The sequence below is a fragment of the Vulpes vulpes genome, chromosome 7, assembly GCF_048418805.1.
Source record: "Vulpes vulpes isolate BD-2025 chromosome 7, VulVul3, whole genome shotgun sequence".
NCBI lineage: Eukaryota > Metazoa > Chordata > Mammalia > Carnivora > Canidae > Vulpes > Vulpes vulpes.
The window spans coordinates 191,601-216,491 of NC_132786.1; the positions used below are offsets into that span (position 1 = coordinate 191,601).

At 40.1% G+C, this 24,891-nt stretch overlaps 1 protein-coding gene across 4 annotated transcripts in view; it reads left to right on the forward strand.

Moving 5' to 3' along the window:
- The window catches only part of LOC140593690 (IQ motif and ubiquitin-like domain-containing protein), a 133,186-nt gene extending 108,759 nt beyond the window's left edge, over positions 1 to 24,427 (forward strand). For all 4 annotated transcript variants that reach the window (XM_072762735.1, XM_072762754.1, XM_072762753.1 and 1 more), the window contains one exon: positions 22,726 to 24,427. In XM_072762735.1, the coding sequence (XP_072618836.1) occupies positions 22,726 to 22,866 (141 nt within the window). In that variant the 3' untranslated portion in view covers positions 22,867 to 24,427. The remainder of the gene's footprint in view (positions 1 to 22,725) is intronic.
- The last annotated feature ends 464 nt before the right edge of the window (positions 24,428 to 24,891 follow it).

The following is a 24,891-nucleotide window of genomic DNA, read 5'->3' on the forward strand; positions in this document are numbered from 1 at the left end:
TCTCAGGAATAAATAAATAAAATCTTTAAAAATCTTTAAAAATAAAAATAAATTTAAAAATCTATTTAGATCTGGAAACATGGAAGGATTTGTAAAATAATATGTATCAAGAATGAAGGTACCTCAAGTCTATAATAATAGGATCATTTCAAGTTTTCTCACGTTCCTAAAATTTAGGATTGCAATCATTCTTTTAATTCAAAAGCATTTGAAAGCTCTCCAAAAATTTAAAAAAATCATTTGGAACAAGACAGAATAATTTACCATTATTATTGTACTTCAGTGTTTTATCAGCCCCAATTCAGAGAATGGCAGACAGCCAAAAGACATCCGTCCTCCGCACAGTCCCTCCTGTGCGTCCTCACTCCACAATTCAATGACTAGTGAAGACTGACATCCAGAAAGGGAGAATTAGAAGAAGGTTCTATATCGAAGAAGCTCTTTAACAATTTTTGGAGCTACATGCTTTCCTATTCTTTAGCTATTTTCTGCTTTCTTCCCATTTTTATTTATTTGTGTATAAACAATGCTCCCAGATATCCTTAAATATTTTGGAAAAATATGAATGGTAGTCTTATCTTTTAAACATCTGAATGTTTAAAACATTTAAACATCTAAACGTCCAACTGAGTTGCTATATTTAATTATATATATTGTGGTTGTATGACTTGAGCTGCTTCCGAATACTACGCGGTTGGTTAAGAGTCTACCCTGGTAATTCTAGCAAGGCCCAGGCTTCCCTTGCTCCACTGAGCCCACTCCTGCCTCACTCTCAACTGTATTCTTTAAGGCTCCAGTGTCTTCTCTGTGAAGGCTTCTCAGATGCCCTCACGTGAACTCCATGCTCCTTGCTGGGTTCTTTCACTGGACCTTGTATAGTTGGGGCTAAAGAAGAACTCTCCGAACTAGCTTCTGAGCTCATTAAGTACAGGACTTCTGCACAACGTGGTGTTCTTGGGACCTAACACAGTACTTGGCATTTGGTTGACCAATAAGTGTTTTATGAGTGAATGAATGAGATGTCAAGGAAAGTTATGCATTAATTCCAGGACAGATCTTGAAATCTTAGTAGTGACTTCAGGATGGCCGGGCACCAGTTAGCCTTAGACATTAGTTTAGCTCGAGGCAAGTGTGTTGCTCCACAAAGGAGGCGATCCTACGGACACAGTCCACAAGGTCTACGCCCTGAGTTGTCCCCGCAGCCAAATTGCCCTGGGCCATCTGCTCTCTCACACTTTCCTGGTATATTTTTGAAGGACAGAATGGGTTAATTAAATTGGATTTGTGGAAGAACAGATAGTGGGAAAACCTACTTCTCAAAGAAAACAGTCTATGATGCCATTAAAAAAAATAACCTGTAGTTAATTATTTAAAACATCTCAAACATTTTGAAAGCGGTTATTCCTCATGAATTATTATCACATATGGAAGAATATATACTGGATGAGAGTCATTCTTTGTTTAATGTTTATCTAGTGTGGGAAAAGATTATTTAGATACAATTTGGAATTATTTAAAATGAAGAAATACATGTTCAGTTTCCCTCGGGATAGTAATTCTTCTGAGCCTTTTTTTTTTTTTTTAAATGTCAACCTGGTTTCCAACTATCTTTCCTGTGAGCAATTCCTTTATCTTATTCATTGGAATAGGTTTGGTTCCTTTGCACTTCTTTCTGGCAGCTGAAACTTTCTGCTCAGCAGAGCGGCGGTTCCTTCTGTCCTCCCCTAAGCAGATGCATATACGCTCAAAACACATGTTGAACACAAGAGTCAATTGTTCATATTAGACTGACTCAGAGGAGTGAGGGTGGAGGCCTATGGTAGCTCTACGTAGAATAATTATTTACCTTTACTTAATGTAGTGCTTCTAAGTGATGAAACCACAGCAAGGATTAAAGGGCATGTTAAAGTTCTGTCCCCCAGTGCAAGTTAAGATGGAAATGAGGGTGGAGCTATAGGAAGCTTTAAACCAGCAGTCCAAAGGTCCCAGCTTTCTCCTAGGAGACCGTGTGATGGCAGGCATATCCTGGACTTCTGGCGAAACTTCTTTTCATCAGAAGGATTAAGCATTTGGCTTAGCTCACCACTAAACTATTACCCAGCCCCAAAATTCTACATTTTTTTTAAAGATTTTATTTATTTATTCCTGACAGACACAGAGAGAGAGAGGCAGAGACACAGGTAGAGGGAGAAGCAGGCTCCATGCAGGGAGCCCGATGGGGACTCGATCCCAGGACCCCGCGATCACACCCTGAATCAAAGGCAGACCCTCAACTGCTGAGCCACCCAGGCGTCCCCCAAAATCCTACAATTTCTTTAAAAGGCTTTCCATAGTTTTTCGTAGTTGTGATAAAGCGGGTGTTGAGGAGGAAGAATTTTCTTCTGCCCTTTAAGGTGCTTCTAGTTGGATTAAGAATCAAATTGATGAGACTGATTAACAAGAGAAAGTCAAATTTAGAATCCATGTGAGCATGAAATTCCAAAGATAGTGAAGCACCATGACACTTAGATGAGGTAAGGAGAGGGGAGGGGTCTGAGGACACTAAGGGGGAAGAGAGACCATTAGCAGGAAGGTGAGAGGAGATGTTTAGAAAACAAAGGCCACCCAATTTTGTAGATAAATTTCTTAGGAAAAGAGGAATCTTTGTTAATATTCTCTTCCTGGTATAAACTGGCAGTTGAAAGGGTGGTAAAAAGCTTTTCCTGAATCTGCTGGTTTAGATTGTTTTTCATGCAAAATAATGTTCATGTGAAATGAACCATCTTGGGGTGGGCTGCCCTTGGCCCCCACACAGGTTATGAACTGAGCCTGTTCTGCTTGACCAAAGGCCTCTGTCACCCTAAACGCCCTAAATGCTGGCATTATGACAGCTGGCATCTCTTCATCACACAAACAGTCCCTATCGTTTCAGCTCCATCATGTTTGTGGAGTTACTCTCTTTCATTTACTGATTGATTTCAGGGCACTGTCCCCTTCTAAAATTATGCCTGGCATTTATTATTCAAAGTAAGAGAATTACAAATTTGCTTTCTTAAGACATCAGTGTAAATAAGTAATTTATTCTTCCAAAAATGAGACTAAGACAATAGAAATTAGTCCAAAACATGAATGCAAAAAAAGATGAGAATAATGATCTTGATCTTAAAAATTAACATTTGCTATGGTCATGAGGAAAGTGCAAGCAAAAAGACGGAGCTGCTTTTCAGAGACTGGGTCTCGGTGCTTCAGAGAATGCTCCTGGATGAGGTCATCCTATGTCCTCCAATTTACAGTACTAAAACCCTATTTTCTTACTCTAGTTACAGGTAAGTTCTATATGATTGAGTCATTTAGAAGGAATTGATTTGTTTACAGTAATGCCAACTGTTAGTTTATGATAAAAAAAAAAACAACTAAGAAGTAGACTAACATCACATGGAGGTGGGCAGCAAATTGTGTTTTTTTTTTTCTTATAAGAAAGTTTATTTACGAAATTAAATCATTATTAGAAGGTTCCTCAGTAATGGTAATGTTACAGGGTGGGGAGTCACACAAATCCGGGGACAATTAAAAGAATAGTGGAGACTGAGGAAGTCTCATCACCAGTCTCTAGTATAAGCCTTTATTTCTAGATGGGAATTAACCAGTCCCTTAGACAGTAATGGAAGCACACTGGTGATTTTTTTTTTTAAGATTTTATTTTTTTATTTATTCATGAGAGACACACACAGAGAGAGAGACAGAGACAGAGACCCAGGCAGAGGGAGAAGTAGGCTCCATGCAGGGAGCCCGATGTGGGACTCGATCCCGGGACCCCGGGGTCACGCCCTGGGCTGAAGGCAGTGCTAAACCATTGAGCCACCCAGGGATCCCCCCACACTGGCGAATTTTTACTATTGAATCTGTGTACTTGGAATGTTGTAATCACCATAAACTTTAGTTCTGATGATACTATCTTTCTGATTAAAGATTTTCCAAGATTATAGTTCTCCCAATTTAATTATATTTCAAATGCTTTATTTTATAAGGTACAGGGAGTTGTTTATTGAGACTTCAGAAATACAGTTGTCTGAGCAACCTATTTATAACTCTTCTCCTTGGAGGGGCATTTCTTAAGAAAATGTCAAAGCCAATCATGTTCATGCAGGTTGTAGCTAGTACTTGTTTCTTACCAATGTTCATAAATGTACCTTATTTTGGATCTGCGACCCTTATGCAAGCTTACTGAGTGGACTGAGATTGGCTCTACCAGGCAGAGAGCTTACCTACATAGTGGTTCTCAGGGATTTGCTAAAATTTTGCTAAATGGCAAGCCTTTGTAAACTTCTATTTTATTTTATTTTTTTTTAGTTTTCTTCAAGACAGAATTCATTGACAAGGCTCTGTTTGTCTCATGTAACTCATTGTTACATGTGACTCTCAGTTTTAAATATGTAATAAGGGTCAGTAATTGTAAAATACAGTAAAAAAATTGAATATAAAGCCAAAGTAAATTTCTTTTTTACTAGGCAGATTGAATCATGGGTAAAATATTGAAACATTTACAGTATCTAAAATGAATTTTTGACTAATCTAACCAAAGTTATTTAGATCTCTTTTTTTATTAAAAAAAGGAAACCTGGGGATCCCTGGGTGGCGCAGCGGTTTGGCGCCCGCCTTTGGCCCAGGTCGCGATCCTGGAGACCCGGGATCGAATCCCACGTCGGGCTCCCGGTGCATGGAGCCTGCTTCTCCCTCTGCCTGTGTCTCTGCCTCTCTCTCTCTCTGTGACTATCATAAAAAAAAATAAAAAATAAAAAATAAAAAATAAAAAAGGAAACCTGAAGAAAGTTCAAGTTAGTTACTTGGTTAAAAATATTGATTGTATTCACTGTTTTTGAAAGTTAAAATAAAATTATAAACTTCTGAAGATAGTTTGGTTTAGGAACCATTGTCTCTGGATATGTTCTGAGCAAAAATATATAATGAGCACTCCTTTGGAAGTGATTTTTGTGATCTATTCAAAATACCCATATAGCTTAACTTGATGGCTAATATTGCCAGCAACACTGAATCCCTGTTCCTATTAACACAAAATTTTTATTTGGGAGAGTCGACACTTAAGTTCAAATTTTCAGAAGAGAGTAGAGTTTTAGGAATGAGGAATAAGACAAAACATGTTGAGCATAAATTGTCCTGCCTAGTCAAGGTAAGGTATGGGCAGCTGGAGACCCTAGATGGACAACAGGATATTAGGTGTGAAAGTACCAAAAACAAGAAAGGGAGTACAGAAAAGTAATGGAGTAATGTCTTCACGCCTATATGGGTCTACATATCCTCATGCATTTTGAGTTCAACTCCCACCTATGCAGTTTAACATGTAGGACCTCTGAAAGTCCTCTTACTCCAAAATATCCCTTCTGACATTCCTCCATAGTTGCCTGAAATTCTCATCATATTTATTTTGGGGGGATAATAGCAAGGATGATCCTGCCCTTTTCTTCTAATCAGCCTATAAGCATCTTGTTAACAAGGATCTGTATCCTATTTCTCTGAACCCTCACACAGTGCATAGCAGGTGACCTGTTCATGTGAAGGAAGATGGGGCGTCTTCATTTCTACCTGTTGCGACCTCAGCTCACCTTGCTATTCGAGGGGCACGGAGAAGAGAGAAGTGCAGGCTCCACGGAGGGATACTAGTAAGAGTAGGAATGAGGGACGTTGGGCCACACACTGGCCTGGTCTCAATTTTCTCGTTGGAGGAAGATTTCTCATAAAGATGTTTTGTTGATCGAGTGCCCTTGCACTGATAAGAATCTTGCATCATCTTTAGAAGATGGCGTAATGAGAAAAATGTGGGCTCGGGAGGCAGAAAACAGAATTGATTCCTGGCTGTGGGACTTTGAACAAGCACCTCTCAGCTTCGGTTCCGGATCTATACCATGGGATACGACGGTAACTACCCTAGCCTTGTGGAACCCAGTGTCTTCTCTCGCCACCTAATGATTATGTCTGCTGCACAAGAGTCCACCTCTTTTACTGCTCCTCATTTCCCTACCATCCCCAACGTACCTGGTCAGGCAGGCCAGGGATCAGCACAGTAATAGTTATTCCTTAAAGCTTGAAAATTAATTACTTAAATAAAAGAAAAATCCTTGCCAGGTTCTGATTTCAAATAACATGAAGGTCAATATCAACTCAGTCCAGAGACAAATTCCAAGTTAGTGTAGCCTGATCTGAAATCTTCTTCTGGGCCCTTAGCCTACATGTAGGAAACCAGTTCCCTGTGCCTTTTCACATTTGATATCCATGGGTACACAGCTGAGTATGATTTTCAAGGTGACAATTTACAGAATTACAATAGGGCAGAACATTTCATTGCTGTTACTCCTTAGATTTTTCTGATTAAACAGGAACTGAATTTTCTTGGTTGAAGAATGAAGAGTGGAGCAATGTGGTGGGTTATTTGTTTATCTTGTCCATAATCTAATCTCTGCATGCTGGGTATTATTTCTTTCATAGTGTTCTTCCTCCTTCTGCTATTTTAAACTATCTTTTAATATTTCAACTGATGTTGTATGTTGAACAGATGTCTTGAATTATTTCAGCATGGTGTTCTGAGAAACCTAAGAACAATTAGTTTTAAAAATCATTATTTGTTGCTTTTCCAAAACTTGGTAAAAAAAAAAAAAAAAGTGTTTCCTCTATTTTTTTTTCTTTCCACAGTAGAACTCTTGATTTCATCTTTTGAGGTCAATATGTTGCCTTATATCTATATTAATTCACTGGAGCAAGGCCCTGAGTACATTTGTCATATGTCCAATTTGGTTATAACTAAGCTAATGAGTAACATTTGTTATTAATTACATCAATAAAAACATCATAATCTTATAACTCTGGTTTGAGCCTAATAGAGTAGGAGGTTTGAGGGATAAATATCCACAGGCAATTAATGGACCATTCTTTAGGAAAAAAAAAATACTAAGAATCATTTTAATGGCCTCTTTGCATCCTAACCAGACTTCAGTCAAATCAAACCATTTCTGGCTATAAAAAAAAAAATGTAATCGGTTCCTCAAAATTAAATCCAATGAACTTGTCTCTGTAGAAGGTCAAGTAATATACTCTCATGAAAGAAAATGGTTCCTCATTTAATGCATCAGTTATTAAAAAGATGTTCTATTTTCCTGTTTGGGTTCTGTCTGTTTTTTTTATTACTGCATATTAAAGTACCCATCTTGCCAACAAGCAAATGATATGCTAACTGAACATGGCTTGGCTGAAAGTGATGATGGAAGGGCCAGAGAGACCTATCAGCTGCATTATTATGCCTAAGCAGTGGAAAATCACTGAACTACGATCACCTTCTCTAGTTTGTGCTTATATGACTCATAGAAACAACATTAAAATATGGTGGATGATTTCTACTTTTTTAAAAAGAAGACATTCAAAGAATCTTATAGAATCTTAGATTTTGGTGTCTCTTTGTTGGCAGAAGAATCATACAGCCCACATTTTCTTAAGGAATGTAAAAGAGAGGAAGAGAGGAGAAGGGGAAAGGAGGGAAGAGGAGAATGAAAGAGAGAAAGGTAGATAGAAAAGGAAAAGGAGAGAGAGAGTGGGATTAGGTAAAAAGACAGAGAACTAGACACTTTGTCATAACAGAGAATGACGCCGTGTTCATTGAAAACATCTTACCAAACGCTGCTGGATACTTGGCATATCTTACGGTGTATAATCCCTTGAGGTATGTTTTATCTTCAGTTTCGAGTTAAAGAAACTACAAAGGCTTACAGTGCTCCAAACAACTTGTCCAAGGCCACACACTACCAAGTGAACCACTTATCTTTTTGACTTCGAAGCCCATGATCTTTTCACTGGGTAATGCTAGCAAAAGGCACATGGTATCTAGTTTTTGGTAAGGAAAATCCATTCCAGTCTTACTAAAATTAAATTTTAATATATCATCATTACTTTCTAGCCTAATTGAAAAGTTGATTAGGTTTCAGACATGATGAAAATAAAGGAAACAGAGATTGCAATTTCTTGTCAGGTATGTTTGGATGTGCATGTGAGTGTGTGTGTGTGTGTGTGTGTGTGTGTATGTGCATACGTGCGTGCTTATTTCTTCAATGAGCTAAGTCTCTATGTCCTACAGAAAAAGGCCCTCATCAGCTAGAAGCTACAGATACATCTCATCTGGGCTGGTTGGAATGATTCTCTCCCTGTCCTTCCTATTTTGGCTCTTGGATAATAATCTCCAACCCAAGGACAAGAGAAGCTGTAGATGACCAGGAGTGTTATAAAGGTCATTACTTTAAACAAAGCCTCTACTGGCCAAGACAGAAGGTCTCCAGTAAAAGCAGCTGAGCCTAGCTCAGAGGATAGTGCTATAATTAAAAGATTCTAGGACCAGTGAGGATGCTTTGGTTGGTCTGGTTGGTGGCATGTAGGCCCTGAGATTTAGCTTTTTCCTTTTTTAAAAAAAATCGAGATATAGCTCACATACCATAAAATGTACCCTTTTAAAGTAGGCTATCGAGTGTTTTTTTTTTGTATATTCACAATGTTGTGCAGTCATTATCACTCTTGAATTCTAGAATATTTTCATAACCTCAAGAAGAAATCCCATTACTCGTTAGCAATCATTCCTTATTCCCCCCTCCAGTTCTTTGCAAACATAATTCTACTTTCTGCCTCTACAGATTTGCCTGTCTAGCTACAGTTTATTTATTTATTTATTTTTTCTAGCTACAGTTTATATGCAAATAGAAGGCCACACACTTGATGATATTTCCTGTTACTGTTAATATCATTCCCATGTGGGCACTGGACAGTACAGTAGGCTGTTTACCCAGGTGTTAAAGTGAGGGACCCAGTGTAATTTCCCCACACCCCATCAAATGTACCCAGCCTCAGTTTCAGCATAGGGATTACATTTCCCCCTGGAGTTTATAAGCTTCCTTTGGACTCCTTGAGTTGTGGATACTAGAAAAATCATTAGGAACTCAATTAAATTTGAGTCTTAACTAGAAATGTTTAGCCTCTAATCTCACACAAGCAAATATTCATTAGACCCATTACTTCTATCTGGTTTTTCTCTAAGTTGTTAAATCTTACTTCTCCAAACATAATTTGTGTACAATTTAAGATCTCCACAAGATCTTCCAATCCCTTGAAATCCATTACCAAAGCCAGAAATCCAAGAATCATTTTAGACCTTTCTTCACGGTTTTATTTTGCTTCCTTTTTTCAGCCTAATAAACCATCATCAGACTCTATAGATTTTAACCACCCACTGCAGTATCTTCCCCACCCCCGCCTTCATCTCTAGATCTCCTACCACTGTGAGAGCTCCTTCAACATGGAGTATGTATGATGACCAGTTTGCAAGTACTTCTTTTCTGGTTTCCCTGCCTCCCATCGTGCCCCACTTCATTATCCCCAGTAGTGCACCCAAGTGGTCTTCTAATAATGTCAATCTGTTTATATCCCATCCCTCATCTTAAAATTCGTGAAAATCTCTCCACGGTTTTCAGGATGGAGTTCAAAATGTACTGGTTTCTCCACAATCTGCCCTTAGGCTCACCTTCCACAATTTTTCACTTGTACCCTTCCCTGCACCCACACTGACTGGCTTATCTACCCCAAATGGGTCACTCATCTTCAGGTTCACTGTCCCTGCACATATCTTTGCATTATCTTGAATGTTATTATCTATTTTATTCTTTTATTAATCCTTATGTTGTAATCTCCCTTGTCTGGAATGTAGGCCCTTTGTGGAGGGGGACTGTATCATTTGTTCATCTCCACACCAAGTGCTCTGTTCATTACTGTGAAACCTTACACATTTTCCTCACTTTTCTATAATATCAATGCAATTCTCAATATCTACAACCATATTGGATATGTACATATCCATACATATGTATGTATTTTTGTACATAAATGTATCAAAAATACAGATTTACAATTTGTAGCGGCTAGTAAATACCTAAGAAAATGTCCTTAGTATCTATTGAATGGAAAAGAAGGAAAGAGAAATGAAGAAATAAAATGAAAGAGAAACAGAACCCAAATGCTGCTTTTTTCATGTGCTGCATGAACTCATAGTGGGATACAGCACTTTGCCCTTAAAGCCCACGATGCCAAAAAAGCCTAAGAGAATGAAACAAGTTTTATACTGTTGTTTGGAAAAGTTTTGGAAGACATGAAGGAGAGACTTCATAACGTAAAATACTTGGTAAACATCATAAAAGTCCCTATTTGACCTTTTTGTTTTTCCCCTCTTCTCCAAGAAGACATAGCGATCTTAACATACATGCACATAAAACACAGCATCAAAACATATTAGGCAAAAACTGATAGAATTACAAGGCAAAATAGATTAACCCATTATGAGAGTTGAAGGTTTCAACACTGCTCTATCAGAAATGGACAAATCCAGCAGGCAGAAAATCAATAAGGACATAGCTAAACGCAAAACCCTATCAATCAACTGGACATAGTGGACATCTACAGAGTGCTTCATCAACAGCAGCAGGATATACATTCTTCTCAAAGTCACATGGAGCATTCACCAAGGTAGACAGATTCTAGGCCATAAAATGCACCTTAGCAAATTTAAAAGAATAGATATTACACAATGTCTATCCACTCTCAGATCATAATGGAATTAAACCAGAAATCAATAACAGAAAGATAGTTGGAAAATCCCCCAAATACTTGGAAATTAAACAACATACTTCTAAATAATGGATGGGTCAAACCAAAAAAACTCAAAAGAAATTTAAAAATATGTTGAAATAAATAAAAATGAACACATAACTTATCAAAATTTGGAGATCCTGAGAAAGCAGCATTTAGAGGGAAATTTATAGCATTGAATGCATATATCAATAAGAAGCAGCTCAATCTATGCCATGGAACTTGGCAAAGATTCCGGACTTAGAGGCACCCATGATTACACAAGATGGGGATGAAATACAGGGCTGAATACAAAAAGAATTAGTTAAAAGCCTCTGTGAGCATCAGTTAGGCCTGATGATCCTTTTTTCCATTTCCTGTAGCTTAACCCTACCAAGAAACTGGACATTTATTTTGTAGAGAGTAAATCTCAAAAACACCTGAATAACATAATATAGGGAAGAGCTGCTGCAATAAAATGGTAAATGATAAACTAACAATAAAGACTATATGTGGAAACTTGAACTCCCACCTCAGTGCTCCTTGCTCTGTGAGCATTCAAAGTCAAGTATAGGCTTTCCCTTCTTCCTGGATAAATCTTACAGAATTCTTCTCTGGAGAAACTGAAGTGTCCCAAAGAAAAGACCTGTGGATACTACCCTAGCAGGAAAGCAAACTCATTCTAGGCAAATTCAAACAAAGAGACATTAATGAAGGAAGTACTTACAGTCTGTGCATGAACGAAGGAGGGATGATGAGTTACCTAGCAACTAGCAACAGTAAGAAGTCATTAGATCCCCAGGGCTGAAGGCACAACCTGAGGAGGGAAATAAAGGCCGGTGAAAAGTAAAACAGTGCAGTGGAGCCCTCTCAGCAGAACCTGAAGTGTGGAGAGTTACAGATACTGCAAGAGACTCTGCTGAAGCAGGGAGGAGAGCGGGGAAAAATGCCCTCAGTCCAGTTATTTAGGGAGCCCTGGTGTGTAGTTCTCAGGGTCAGCCTCAGGGGACACAGAGAAGGACAGAGAAAAATAGAGAAAAGACACGATGGGGTTCAGTGCACAAACAATACCTAGCAAAGATATGACACTTGGAGGTCTTCTAATGAAACCTCTCTGCTCCAATTTCAACCCTCCATAAATCTGGTAAAGTGAACTTCCTCGTGGCACTGTAGCACTGCATTCTTAAATATGGTCAGTCAGCCAAGGATTGATTACCCAACGGTTTGAAAAGGCCTCCAACTTAAAAGACAGTTGAAAGACAAACCAACCATATAATTAGTCAAAAATCAGAAACTCCAGAGGACAAAAGAAAAAACAGTATATTTAAGTATATTTAAGTCCGCGTTCTCAGAGAATTGATTATATTTCATTCATAAAACAAAAGCCAGAATATTTTTAAACAGCAGCAGAAACAGCAAACACCAAGCTTTCAGAAATGAAAAATATAGTAAAATAAATCAATAAAAGAATTATAAAGTCAGGAAATAATTGAGGAAGTAGAACAAAAAGGCAAAGAAGTTTAAAAGAGGAGAGGACATTGGATGCTAAATCCATGATCTCTAACATCTGACTCATAAGAGTTCCCAAAAGGGTGAACAAAGAAAAATAGAAGGGAGAACATTTTCAAAGAATTTATCCAATAACGTCTGAATCACTGAAGAATGTAGGACTTCAGAGGGAAAGGATCATTAAGAGTCCAATGAAATGAACACAATTTCACACCACCAGGGATAACAGGAATTTGCTAAAAGCCTTTAGAGGTCGAACAAGTTGATATTCAAGGAACTGAGGGCGAAGTGGCATTAGACTTCTCAATAGCAACATTGGAAATTAGATGACAGTGGAAAAGATATCTTCAAAATTATGAGGAAAAATGATTTTTAACTTAGAATTCTATACCCGTCCAAGTGATTTGTCAAGATTAACACTAGGAGACCACACTTTCAGACAAGTCTCAAAAACTTATTTGTTTGTGTTATATCTTAGTTGTTAATGAAGGACGTATGTGTATGCTACCAAATTAACATATTTTACTAAATTGGTGTCTCCAGGTAAGGAGAAAGAGGAAAAGGTAAAGTCCCAGGTTGACAACTATGCTGTTAGGCCTAGAAGGGAGCGTAGACCTAGGGAGCCTGGATTGAATGAAGAGGAGAGACGTTCCCAGGATGAGTGTCTAAAAAAAAAAAAGGGACTTAATTATCTGGTGTGCCTAATAGTGACTAAGATGGCCTTAACATTTCAGTCAGCTTGACTAAAGTCTAGACAGTTTTCCTTACTACGGGCCCCTTACATACCTTTTCTTAGAGCATTTACTTTAGAAAACTTGCCATTGTAAATTCTTTCTCTGCCCCCTAGATTTGCCAGTTGTACAGTCCAGGAACATCTTCCTCAATGACTTGGGACCTTTGAAATGTAGTCATCAAGTAAGTTAGAGCACCTGTCTCCTGGTGTCCGTGGAAGAGTAGGAGCCTAACTTTGTTAGGTGCCAGTTAACAGGTGTCCTGGTCATAATGATCACTCTCTCAGCTAATGTCCATCAGTTTTTCCCATCAGTTTTTTTAAGTGGTACTTAAAAATCACCACTTTCTGTTCTGGAGAAGTTGAGTTCAACCTATCTCCCCTACTGCAATAGCCCTAAGTAGGCTCCACACCCAGGGTAGATGGACCCCAATGCAAGACTTGAACTCATGACCCTGGGATCAAGACCTGAGCCAAAATCAGGAGTTGGATGTTCAACTGACTGAGCCACTCAAGCGCCCCTGTAATAGTCTTAAATTAAGTCTTCCTTCCATGTTTAACCTATCCAGTGCAATTTTTCTTTGATAGTCCCAAAAATAGTATGAAGAGGTATTTATTCATTATATTGGATAGTCTGGGAGGAACTCATGATAGTGACATAGAAAACTGAAGTAAGAAGAAGTAAGTGATTAGTAAATTCAGTGTTTTCTTGCTGTATCTTTTTCTATTCCTAAGTTTCCTCCCCCAAAGTCTTCTTTCTCTCTTACCTGAGCCACAAACTGCATTTTGCATATGCATTTCTTGTACAATATTTTGTCCCTCCTGGAATGCTGAATCCCAGTCTTCCATAATAAGAAGTCTGTAGGCTTACGTTCTGCCCTTTCATTGTCTTCCTTCCCAATTCGACACAGTATTTAAACTTTCTAGATTTTTAAATTTCATGTCCTGGGTGGGACAGTGCCTTACATTTATCTAGCATTTCATGGCCCACAGAGGGCCCTTATGCACCATCTTATTTGATCCTTTTAACAACCTTGTAAGGTAAGTTTTGGTGCTGGATTCAGAAAAATGTAGGTCAGTACCCTAGATCTAGTTGAGTTTTCTAATCTAAGCCTCAGTCTAACGTTACAGTGAAGTGGGTAGTACGTAGCTCATAAGACAGTTGTGAGGATAAAATGAGATCATGCAAATAAATGCTTTGCACAATAGCTGGCATTGTCAGCACTCGGTAAGTCTCTTAATGATTATAGTTATTTTACAAGGGAAGACTATAAAGTTTAGAGTCAAAAGAAGAAAGTCACTATATCATGAAACATACACTTAAATGTGTATATCTTTTGATTCCAAAAGCAATTTATATCGACTATCCATCTCAGGCTGTCTCTCTAAATATATATTTTTAAAGCAGTACCTTCATTAGAATTCATTAACTCATTATTTTAGGTGAGATGTTTAATACATAGGTATCTTTTAAAGAAGAGTGTGGACTACAGTGTGATAGGGAAGGAGATACTGGACCATCAGTAGCAGTGGGGAGGGGGACAGAACAAAAAGGGACCTAACCTCAGGCAGCTGCGAACAGCTGGGAGGCAGGGAGAGGTGGAGGGGCTGAGGTGGGGTCACTAAGAGGAAGAGCAGAGGCATCGTGGTTGCAGTCTGTGGCACCTGAAGACAAACAGCTCGTGCCTGTTCATGCGCATCTGGTACGCCCTTACCATCTGCTGTTCTTGACAGTATTGGAGGAACCAGGCTAAATAATATCCTTGAAAGGAAGAACCACTGGAACAGAAAAGGGTCCTCTAATTTTTAGCCCGGGGTGCAAAGCATGGATTTAATTCAGCCATAGGAGCAAAGAGAAAGGTGAGTTCTGTAACGCATTTTTATTTATCAAATTTTTAAAAGTTTATTCATTTATAATCTCTTCACCCAAAATGGGGCTTGAATGCAGGATTCTGAGATCAAGAGCTGCATGCCCCACCAACCGAGCCAGCGAGGCACCCCTGTAAATGCATTTTTAAAACAGAATTCCTGTGATGAAACAGGCTGTGAGCGGACGTTTCACGGACAACAGCGCAGACCTGGGAACTGAGCTGTCTCCATGACGGCTCTGCCCAAGACCTGCTGTTGTTTTCACTTTTTGATGCCTTTGTTCAAACCATATGGTGTAGAAACAGTACATATTTGTAAACAAATTGACAATGATTCTACATTCCTTCTGCGTATGTGACTTGTTTTCATCTCAGATTTATCACTCTCTTGGAAGAGAAGATGGACTTGGTTTCAGACAACTTGTGCCCTTAGGAAACTCGTAAGATGATTTTTCGGTGTGTTTGTTTTCCTATTTGACAAGTGCTGAACCTCAGCGAAGCAGAATAGGTACGGTGGAGAGCTGTTTCTGGATTTTGTGACGTTGGGTTTTTAGCAATTGAAGGGATCTCTATAGTGAGTGTCAGCATTCATATCCTTCTTAAATTCCTTGAGAAGATTTTGAGATTTTCACTGATTTTGAATTTAATTTTATGATTTTGAGTACTTAGGGTACCCTGACTCTGGGTAGCTTTTGAAGATAAAACAGGCACCTTCGGGGTTATTGAAGGGCAAAGGCGGTACGAGACAGGGAGTGGCTGGGTTAGGTCTTCAGACTTCTCAGACTCTGTAAGCTCTTGGCAGATGTTTGTTTGCTTTGGTTGGTTGGTTGGTTTTGACTGCTGAGCGATTCAAGCTGACTTTGGCCCTGATGACTCTGTGGTAGATTCTACATGCTAGAGCTGGAAGGAGCCACAGAAGTCACTACAGATGAGAAAACTAAGACCCAAGGAGCATAGCTACTTGTTCTGTACCTAGTAAGAGATTTTATTCACTATGCGCATTACCCTAAAAATACCTTCATAACCCACACTTTCGAGTACAAATAATGGCCAGGTGTCCCTTCAGCTTCCCCGTCTCCACAGGCATGCTCAGCCCTGCAGTCTGCCTTCCACCACTGGGCTCATTGCTATCTGAAAGCCATTATTCTTGTACCATTTCCATCCCTTCTTGCATCCTCCCTCTAAAGCCTTCCCACTCTGTACGTTATTCCACAGATGCCAACTGACTAATCTGATAAATTTGTAATCAATCTGCTAACAGAGAAGATGAAAGGCCCAAATTGGAGAAGATTCCTGTAATGTTAACACTTGGCAGAAATTTCGGAGCTGGCCACCATTGTCCTTTCTCCACACATTGTTTGGACTGTTACCACACACCAAGCCTGACCCTAGAAAACTATGCTTTCCTTCCCTATGCTTCAAGCTCTACCCAAAGAGCTCAGGGTTCCTTGCTTTGATCTAGGTTCTAGTTTGGGTACTGCCCCTACTTTTTCCTTTCTTAAGGGATTTTAGTCATAAAATATGTGCGTGAATGATGCCTTTGTCTCTGAAACTCCAGAACTCAAGCATAATCTATATTTCTGTGCTCCCACTGAAGAGTCCCACTGTGGTTACCTTTTCCCCTGATGTGAGGATTTTCTTTTGATGTACTTATTCAACTATAAATAGACCAGGATATTCAAGGGTTTGCTGGATCAGATTCAAAGTGAGTAGTCCTCAGATGCTTCCTGAAAAAGTTCAAGAAATAGCAGCATAATTAATTAGGGAAATGACAACTGTATGCATGACCAAGTATACAATGCCTTAGGAAAGCATCCTCTTATGAGACTTTATGAAGGGCAAGTAGTACTCAGTGATTAAGAACATGGACCCTGGAACAAGAGAATCCTGGGTTCAGATCCTGGTTGAGTCCATTACTAGCTATGTGACTTTAGGAAGATTATTTAAATTCACTGTGCCTTAGTTTTCCCAATATAAAGTGGAGGATAAAAATAGTGCACATTCCAGAGTTGTAGAAATTATATAACTAAATGCATATAAAGTTACAATAAGAATTATGTATTCTAAAAAAAAAAAAGAATTACGTATTCTAGGGGCACCTGGGTGGGTCAGTTGATTAAGCATCTGACTCTCGGTTTCAGCTCAGATCATGATCTCAGGGTCGTGAGATCTAGCTTTGCTCGGGGTTCAATGTGGAGTCTACTTGAGATTTTCTTTCCCTTTCTTTCTCTTCCTCTGACCCTCTCCCCCCACCCCCTGTTCACACACTTTCTCTCTCTCTCTCTCTCTCTCTCTCAAATGACTAAATATTTTTTTTTTCAAATGGCTAAATCTTAAAAAAAAGAATTAGGTACTCTAAACTATAATATCATATATATGATTATATATAGGTATTATACAATAGGTATTATATATAATTATATATAGGTATTCTAAAATATCATATATATAATTCCATGCTTAAAAAAAGCACTTTTGGGTAACTCATTTAGTTCCCACTTTGTTTCAGCTCAACAAACATAAGTTGAGCAGCTGAGTTCTCTCCTGGACTCCGGCGATGTGAAGATTAATAAGACGAGGTCTGCAGTGTTAAGGGTTCAGGGTTCCACTGAGGAAAACAACACCTTGTGCCTCTCTTGATTGATTTGAACCCTCGGAATCATCACTGCCTCTCTGAGCCTTGTAGACAATGAATATGAAGAATCAGATTGATGATGGAAATTCCCTCAAATGATCCACGCACCTCCTGTGAGCACGAGGACCCTGTTTCCCTCTGCACAGCTTCACCTCGGAATGGTTCCTATATACTTTCCCCGTCTGCTATAATTCTCTGAGGTAGGCAGTTTAGAAAATTGATTTTAGTAAGTCCTAATGTTTAACTAGTATGAACAGGAGCACATTTTCATAGAGAGAGATGATTAACTTGATTTCATTTTCACATGACTATCCCGTGATAAGTTGAATTCCTAAAATAAAAACATGTGTCATTTTTCTTCCAAAGGGCAGCTATTAGGTGCTCAGTTAGACTTTTCCCCTAATAGCAGCGCTTCCTCACCCTCAGAGTCGCCGTCCAGATGCCTCAGGAAAAGTCCCTTGGATTAAACAGAAAGTGAATCAGCAAATAATTTTTTAGCAGGATCTGCCACTAAGGTGGCAGTCTCGTCTTTCCTGACACCTGCAAGCTTTGCAACCAGAGGCTTAAGCGGCACAGAGGAAGCAGCAGCCGTAGGTTTCAGGCGTGTGATTAGAGTCTGAGCCCCGGACCCGGAGCAGTTGCTGGTGAGAGAAGCAGGAATGAAGAGAGAGTAGAAGAGGCCTGGTGCACACTGGATGTGGACGCAGGATCTGCCTCTCCGATGATCAAGTCACGTCCCTCAAAGTAGACTGGTGTGTCGTGAGGTCACGGGGAGCAAACGGAATAGATCGGAGGCCCGAGGCCCCGAGGCCCAGCGGTGGCACCAGCTGTCCTGCGGCCACAGGGTCCAAGGGCGAATGCAGTCCGGTGCGTGGAAGCGCTCAGAAATACTGTACTACTGTTTTTGTTTTTACATCATAAGGGTGTTTAGGGTTTTTTTTATTATTATTATAATGTGGACTCGTAATTCATTAACCAGAGATCCCTTTCCCCAATCAGCGGTGCAGCATTTATTCGGAGGCACAAAAGGACAGAGACAATCCTTCATCTCAAAGCTTTTAAGCGATGTAATTGTTAGATAAGGTGCAATTTGGGTAAAAAAGTCTCAGTATGCATTCAAGCAGAAAGGGTATTCGTAGAAAGAATGTAAGCATATTTGTAAAGGGGTATGAGTCATCATTGGTGTCATCTAAGTGAACGACACCACGGGGGGGGGGGGGGTGTCCTATCGACAGGGCGGGAAGACGGAGGCTGTGGCTGTGATCCTGGTCTCCCCACCCGGAGGGGCTCCCAAGGAGGCAGCGTCCATCCCAGTGACAGAGGGGAAATGGGGAAGGGAGACATCTGAGGGCGGGAGGGTAGCCAAGCCAACCTTCCGGTGCCATAATAAAGACATTTTTATTTTTAGAGAAGTAGCAGTGGCGAGAGGACGAGGAACGAGGGGAAGTACGTAAAGGCTAAGCACGAAGGAAGGAGGAAGAATGCTAATCGTCCGTGATGCCAGGGAATTATTTCACAGAATGCGGTGAACTTATCCATGAGACTTGCTTGTCCTACACGTGCTTTATGCGGACAGAAAGTTAAATATTATTTTGCATGAACAGCATTGTGGTACTAGTCAGATTGCTTTGATGATTTATTCTCCACTTGGCCAACATAGCCTGGCACGTGAGAAACTGTCCTCTCAGCAGCCATAAATTCTCTAAAAGTTTCATTTCATTTTAGGGAGAAAAATTAAGTGTCCACTCCAACAGTAATAAGAAAGAATAAATCCCATTTTAGGCACATTTTTCTTGCTGTGAGCTTATAAATACAATCTTTACCAGCCTGTTTCTCTCTTTATGGTGAATTAATTTTGAGTCGCGGCTTTGAGGTATGCAGAGTAGGCACAGGCCCATAGAAAGAAAAGCGAAAAAAAGGATTATGTCTCAGACAGTTTCTTTTCCTAAGATCGCCCATAAGCGTCCGTCCTGGCCGATATCCGGCGATGCTTATTAGCAGATTGGTAGGCTGGGGCCGCATCGACGATCCTGCGCGGAGACAGCCTTACGGGGACCGTTGGCCTTGTCCTCGGGCTCCTGGCAGCCCAGGGCAAACTTTTGTTTCCAGGCATCTGCTCGCCCCTTAATTCGTGATTATCATTCCGGGGCAGCCAGGGCCGGGAGCAGCGGCTCCAAATCACCACTTCGGACGAGCATCTAAGTGATGAAACCTCATCGGTGACGGTCGGCTCCGCAGAAGGGTGATTTCTGGCGGTGTCACATCCTTCGCCTGTGATCGAGGAGTCACAAACCAGCAGCATTTCGCTGCAATAACCAACATAATGAATTGTCCTATTGTATTTTCCTTTTCTTTGTTTCCTTCTCAATTTTGGGAACGCTTCAGTCTGGACTCCTAGAGGCGGTTTTTCTCTTATTAACAATAGCACGGACAGTCACATAAATTAGGCTGTAATATTGGATTATCCCTCATTTTATTAGGCATGAAGATATTACATAAAGTGGACTTAAATGCCGAGAATTTAAGGTCACGTTTAACTCCTGAGAACTGCGTGACACTGGCAATAATGTTTCTATTACATTTCAAAGTTTTTTTTAAAATTTTTGTTTGTTTGTTTTTTAAATTTCAAAATTTAAAACTTCAGTGGCAGCATTTTAAAATCTGTTTGCATGCACCGAGGGGTCAGTGCTCCTGGGTCCTTTGCTTGCTGTAGGTCAGGCAGGTCATCTGGAGGAGTTCGGAGGGTTTGGGAAACGGATGATGCTGTTGATGGCCCAGGTGAGGCCTGGCGGCCCCTCCACGGACCTGGAGGGGAGGCCTCCTGGAAATGGTCCCCGGGTGCCCACCGTCCTGATGGCCAGTGACGCCACCAGAGCCAGTGCATCTGTGGACACAGGGTCCGGCCCAGGCCCGGCCTCTCTGAGCGTCACCGCACAACAGCTTGGGCCTCAGGACGCCAGAGATGGTCCTTGGGCCTGAGACGCCAGTGACGGTCGACGAGCCGAGGAAGGACCGTGGTATCACCGACCCAGGACTGGGGCAACCTGCGACACTCTATACAGAGTCACGGAGGTGTGTGACCTAAGAGAATGGTTAAAATGAAAAACAGATGGAAACCGGCCTAGGAAAACTCTGGAGCAGATAAAACCAGTTTCATCCAACAAACAAAGCTTAATTTAGTCTGTTTTCCAGACTGACTTGACCTGGGTCAGTGTTGCCTCTGCCTCTGGAAACTGTAAGAAAATTTCAAACTGTTTCTGAGACTGATTTGAGGGAACCATTAATCAATTCTTTATCGTTTAAGAAAATTTTAATATTATAAACTCTGAGCTCTCCTGTCTTGCGTTCCTGCCTGTGAACACAGCGTGCACCAAACCCCCAAGAACCGGCCTGTGGCTCGCTACAGTCGGTGTGTCTCAAATTCCAAATCCTATTCTGTTCCCCAAGAAACTTCTCTTTTTTGACGACTTGGAGTTTGCCTCTGTTTATGTCATTATTTAGGTTGACAGGATGAAAAATAAAATAGACACTAACTTTTCCTTTTTTTTTTTTTTAAAGATTTTATTTATTTATTCATAAGAGACACAGAGAGAGAGGCAGAGACACAGGCAGAGGGAGAAGCAGGCTCCATGCAGGGAGCCCAGTGTGGGACTCGATCCCAGGACCCCGGGGTCACGGCCTGGGCTGAAGGCCACGCTCAACCACCGGGCCACCCAGGCTGCCCGACACTAACTTTTCCTTTCTAGCTCTGGGTTCGGTTTGGCTCCCTCTTGTTTATGGAACGTGTCCTTCTGGTTAGGATTTTGGTTCTAAAAATCTCCATCCTGTGTAAGGGATACACGCGGGTGTCACTGGATGCCTGTAACCCAGACCCAGGACTGTCAGACCCCAGGGCGCCGTCCTGCTGCTGAGCCCTGGGCTTGGGGGTGGACAAGGAGGGACATCCTGCTCCAGGACAGTGCTACTTTGCCCTCCCGGTCTTTTGGCACAGAACGTGTATTTATACGCTTCCACTAATAAAGTTTAACTCTCTTCGTCTGGTAATTTCTTCTGTTCCTTTATTTAGTGGAAAGAACTTTAGATCTATCTTCCCTACTTTAAACTCATTCCCCCCATTTTCCCACTGGGGTGTAAGTTAAAAAACCGACCACTTTTCTATTTCGGTAGGTTTGTATCTGGAGCAAGTACACAGCGCTTCTATTTCAACTCCATTTTGAGATTTTTTTTTTTTTTTTTTTTTGTGAAAGAGCATTTTTAAAAGAAAAATTTTCCCACTGGAGTAAATGATTTGCCAGCCAGCTGAAAGAGCAAGGAAATTGCTCATGTTAAATCTCAGAACACTCAAAGTTCTAATGTGTCTCTGAAGTTTAGCTCTTAGAACTTCAGGTGGTCTCGAATACCTGAAGCCTAACCGGAAGCGATACTATACAAGCAAAGGCTTCCTACTTCTAGGATTTAAACAGTAATGGACCTAGGAAGCATGCTAGGAATCCATGTTTAGATGCCATCTGTAGGTTAGTATTCACTTTCTTGAGATATGCTCATTAAAAATTCATATTTTACAGTATTTGCATGAATAGGTGCCCCCTCGTACATATGCCCATTACACACACACACACACACACACACACACACACACACACAGCCTTTTTTCCAGAATTTTATTTCCTTTACTATACAGGACGCACATGGAATATTGTAAATAAAATCTATCAAGGAGTTAGAATCAACAGTCAGATTAGCTTCTGTATAACCAGCTAACAAACTGCCAACCCTCACCCAAAAGAAGGCTACTAAGTACAGAAGACACTCGCTATGGCTAGAATGAAATGTATATTACAGATTCCATTGCAAAAATACCCTTACGAAGGCCATGCTTCCTTTAGAGTCTACCTTCGAGTTTGAGACTGGTTAATCTCCAACTGTTTTCCCACTTCCTCACCAAAAATAATAAAAGCTTTGATGCCGTGTTTATCAAATACTTAGCACCAGAGAACCTTAATATGAAAAGAGCAATTATGGGAATCATCAGAGAAATTTTCAAAAGACTATTGCACCACAAAAATGGTAGTAGTTACGGGGTAGAATTGTATCGCTTTGTCTCAAATGAACCATGTTCAGAATGAATGAGGAAAGAATACATACTTAGCTTGGAAATAGAAGACAACAGGCTGTTCCTTTCTTCTTGATGTTATTTCTTATTTCATTGACATTACAAGGTAAGTAATATCAAGGTAAGTAACTAATACTTTGCTCATTACTGGTAATACTGTAAGTTTCTACTTCTTTTTTTTTTACATTTTTTTAAAATTTTTATTTTTTGACTTTCTACTTCTTAGTGTGGTCCCCGATTGTGCTTGGGAATAAAGGTCTTCAGAATTAAGACAAGAAAGCAACTGGAAGCTGCTAACATCCTCAAACATAAAAGTATGAAAAGGTGCAAAGAACCTACAGTGTCAGTCAGAGGAAGTTATTACTAACTGAGAGAATATCACAAAACAGGAGACCACCAGCAGAGTTGGCAGCAGGGGAAATTAGGATGTGTCTTTCTGTTCTGGACATCTCCTGGCCGTGTGCTCTCAGGCTTCCTCCTCAAATGCTCCTCCCGGCCCATCTCTTAGAAGCCCTTTCTAACCCAACGGCATCTACCTTCTGTCATCTCAGCGCCCTGCAGGACATAACTTGTCCAATTGCTCTGTTACCAGCAACAAAAATACCTGAGCATCAAATATGTACAAGAAACTAAGGACATAAAAATTACCTGTTCCAGGTACCATGTTTAATGGTGTTAGCATTCCCATTTGTTCCTCCATTAGAAGGGATTTCTGGACAGATTAAAAAGGCAAAACTTTGGGATCTTTTTTTAGGAAATAGATATCTAAAGGTATAGTCTTGTGACTTCCCTTGAATGACACTGTTCATATATATATCTGCTAATTTGATGTAGCTTTATGACTTAGACTTTGAGAACATACACACAAAAAATCAGAAGGCTTTATGGTATTCCAATCACTAGTGTTTTGTTTTTTTATTATACTGAGTGAAAAATCTGGATTCTCAGGCAGGTTAAAGGAGTCATGGATTAACAAGATATTTTTTCATCCTGCAAATTGTTCCTTAATTTCTGATTTGATGTTCTCACATAAAATATTTGTTCTCCGTTCTAAGGACATACTGACTTCAAATATTTAGCCTGTTCAACTTGACTTCTAAGAATCACCACACATATGCTCATACCTAATTGGAGGTAATTTAAGGACTAATAGGAGATATGACTTAGAACTGGAAGGTGGCAATAAACACTTTCACTTTCAATTCAGCTGGAACTGAAAAAATGGAAAATGTGTATAAATAAACCATTATAAAAAATGATTTACCTTATTTATCATTGAAGTTATGTCTTCAAATATTTGGAATTGAAAATTTTAGAGATCACACGCTTGATTCATGCCCCTTAACTAATTCAACAAGTATATTAACATGATAGCTCTTCTACTGAAGAACATTAATTCCTTTCATTAAATACACTAGCGGATACTGGCAGTCGTTGCTAAAGTCAACTAAAAACATTCCCTTTTGACTATTCATTGCCTGTTCTTATTTTTTTTTATAAGTTTATTTTTTATTGGTGTTCATTTTGCCAATATATAGCATAACACCCAGTGCTCATCCCATCAAGTGCCCCCCTCAGTGCCCATCACCCAGTCACCCCCACCCCCGGCCCACCTCCCCTTCCACCACCCCTAGTTCGTTTCCCAGAAATGAGCATTTATTCAGCTCTAAATATGATGAAGTGCATGACTGGAGGATGATGTCTGTTTCTTAGTCCTTTTGACTTCAGGATCATTATTGTAACCAAGCCTCTCAGTAAAACTCGCACAAGGAACACAAGAGCCGCGAAGGAACGCTTTAGAAAGCAGTTACATGCGGCCTGATAACCTTCATCCAGACAGTTGAATGTGAAATGTGCATGCCTCTTTAATGTGTTGTTCTTGATAACAAGTACCAAACATTTATGAATAAAATCATTATGTTATTTCACTTCTAGACTGTTGCAATCTGCTGTTTCAGGACAACCTAACAAGGGGAAAAATACAGATACATTTTAGTTTGTTTGGATTTCGTTTTTGATTACTTTTTAAAAATTTTTACTTGCTATAGATTTCAGTTTCATTAAGAACCTGTAGTGGATTCTGTAGGGTGCCGCTCAGGTTCCCATTCCAGGAATGAGACTTGAGAGATTTACCTTTTGATGGCTCTTGGCTGCACTATTCCTCAGCCGGAGAGCCACCCACTCAAGGCCACACCCTTTCCCTGAGGCCAGCTACATCAAATCATCAAATGACTAGTTGACTTCTACAGGTATGGGCCTGTGTATCTCACTCCCTTCCCCAAAGGCAGGGCCCCATCCCTGCTCCAGAGCACCCATGTGATTGGGCGAGCCTTATTTGTGACTTCATCCACTTGAACATTCTCTCCACCGTGTCTTCTTACACCCCTTCCTA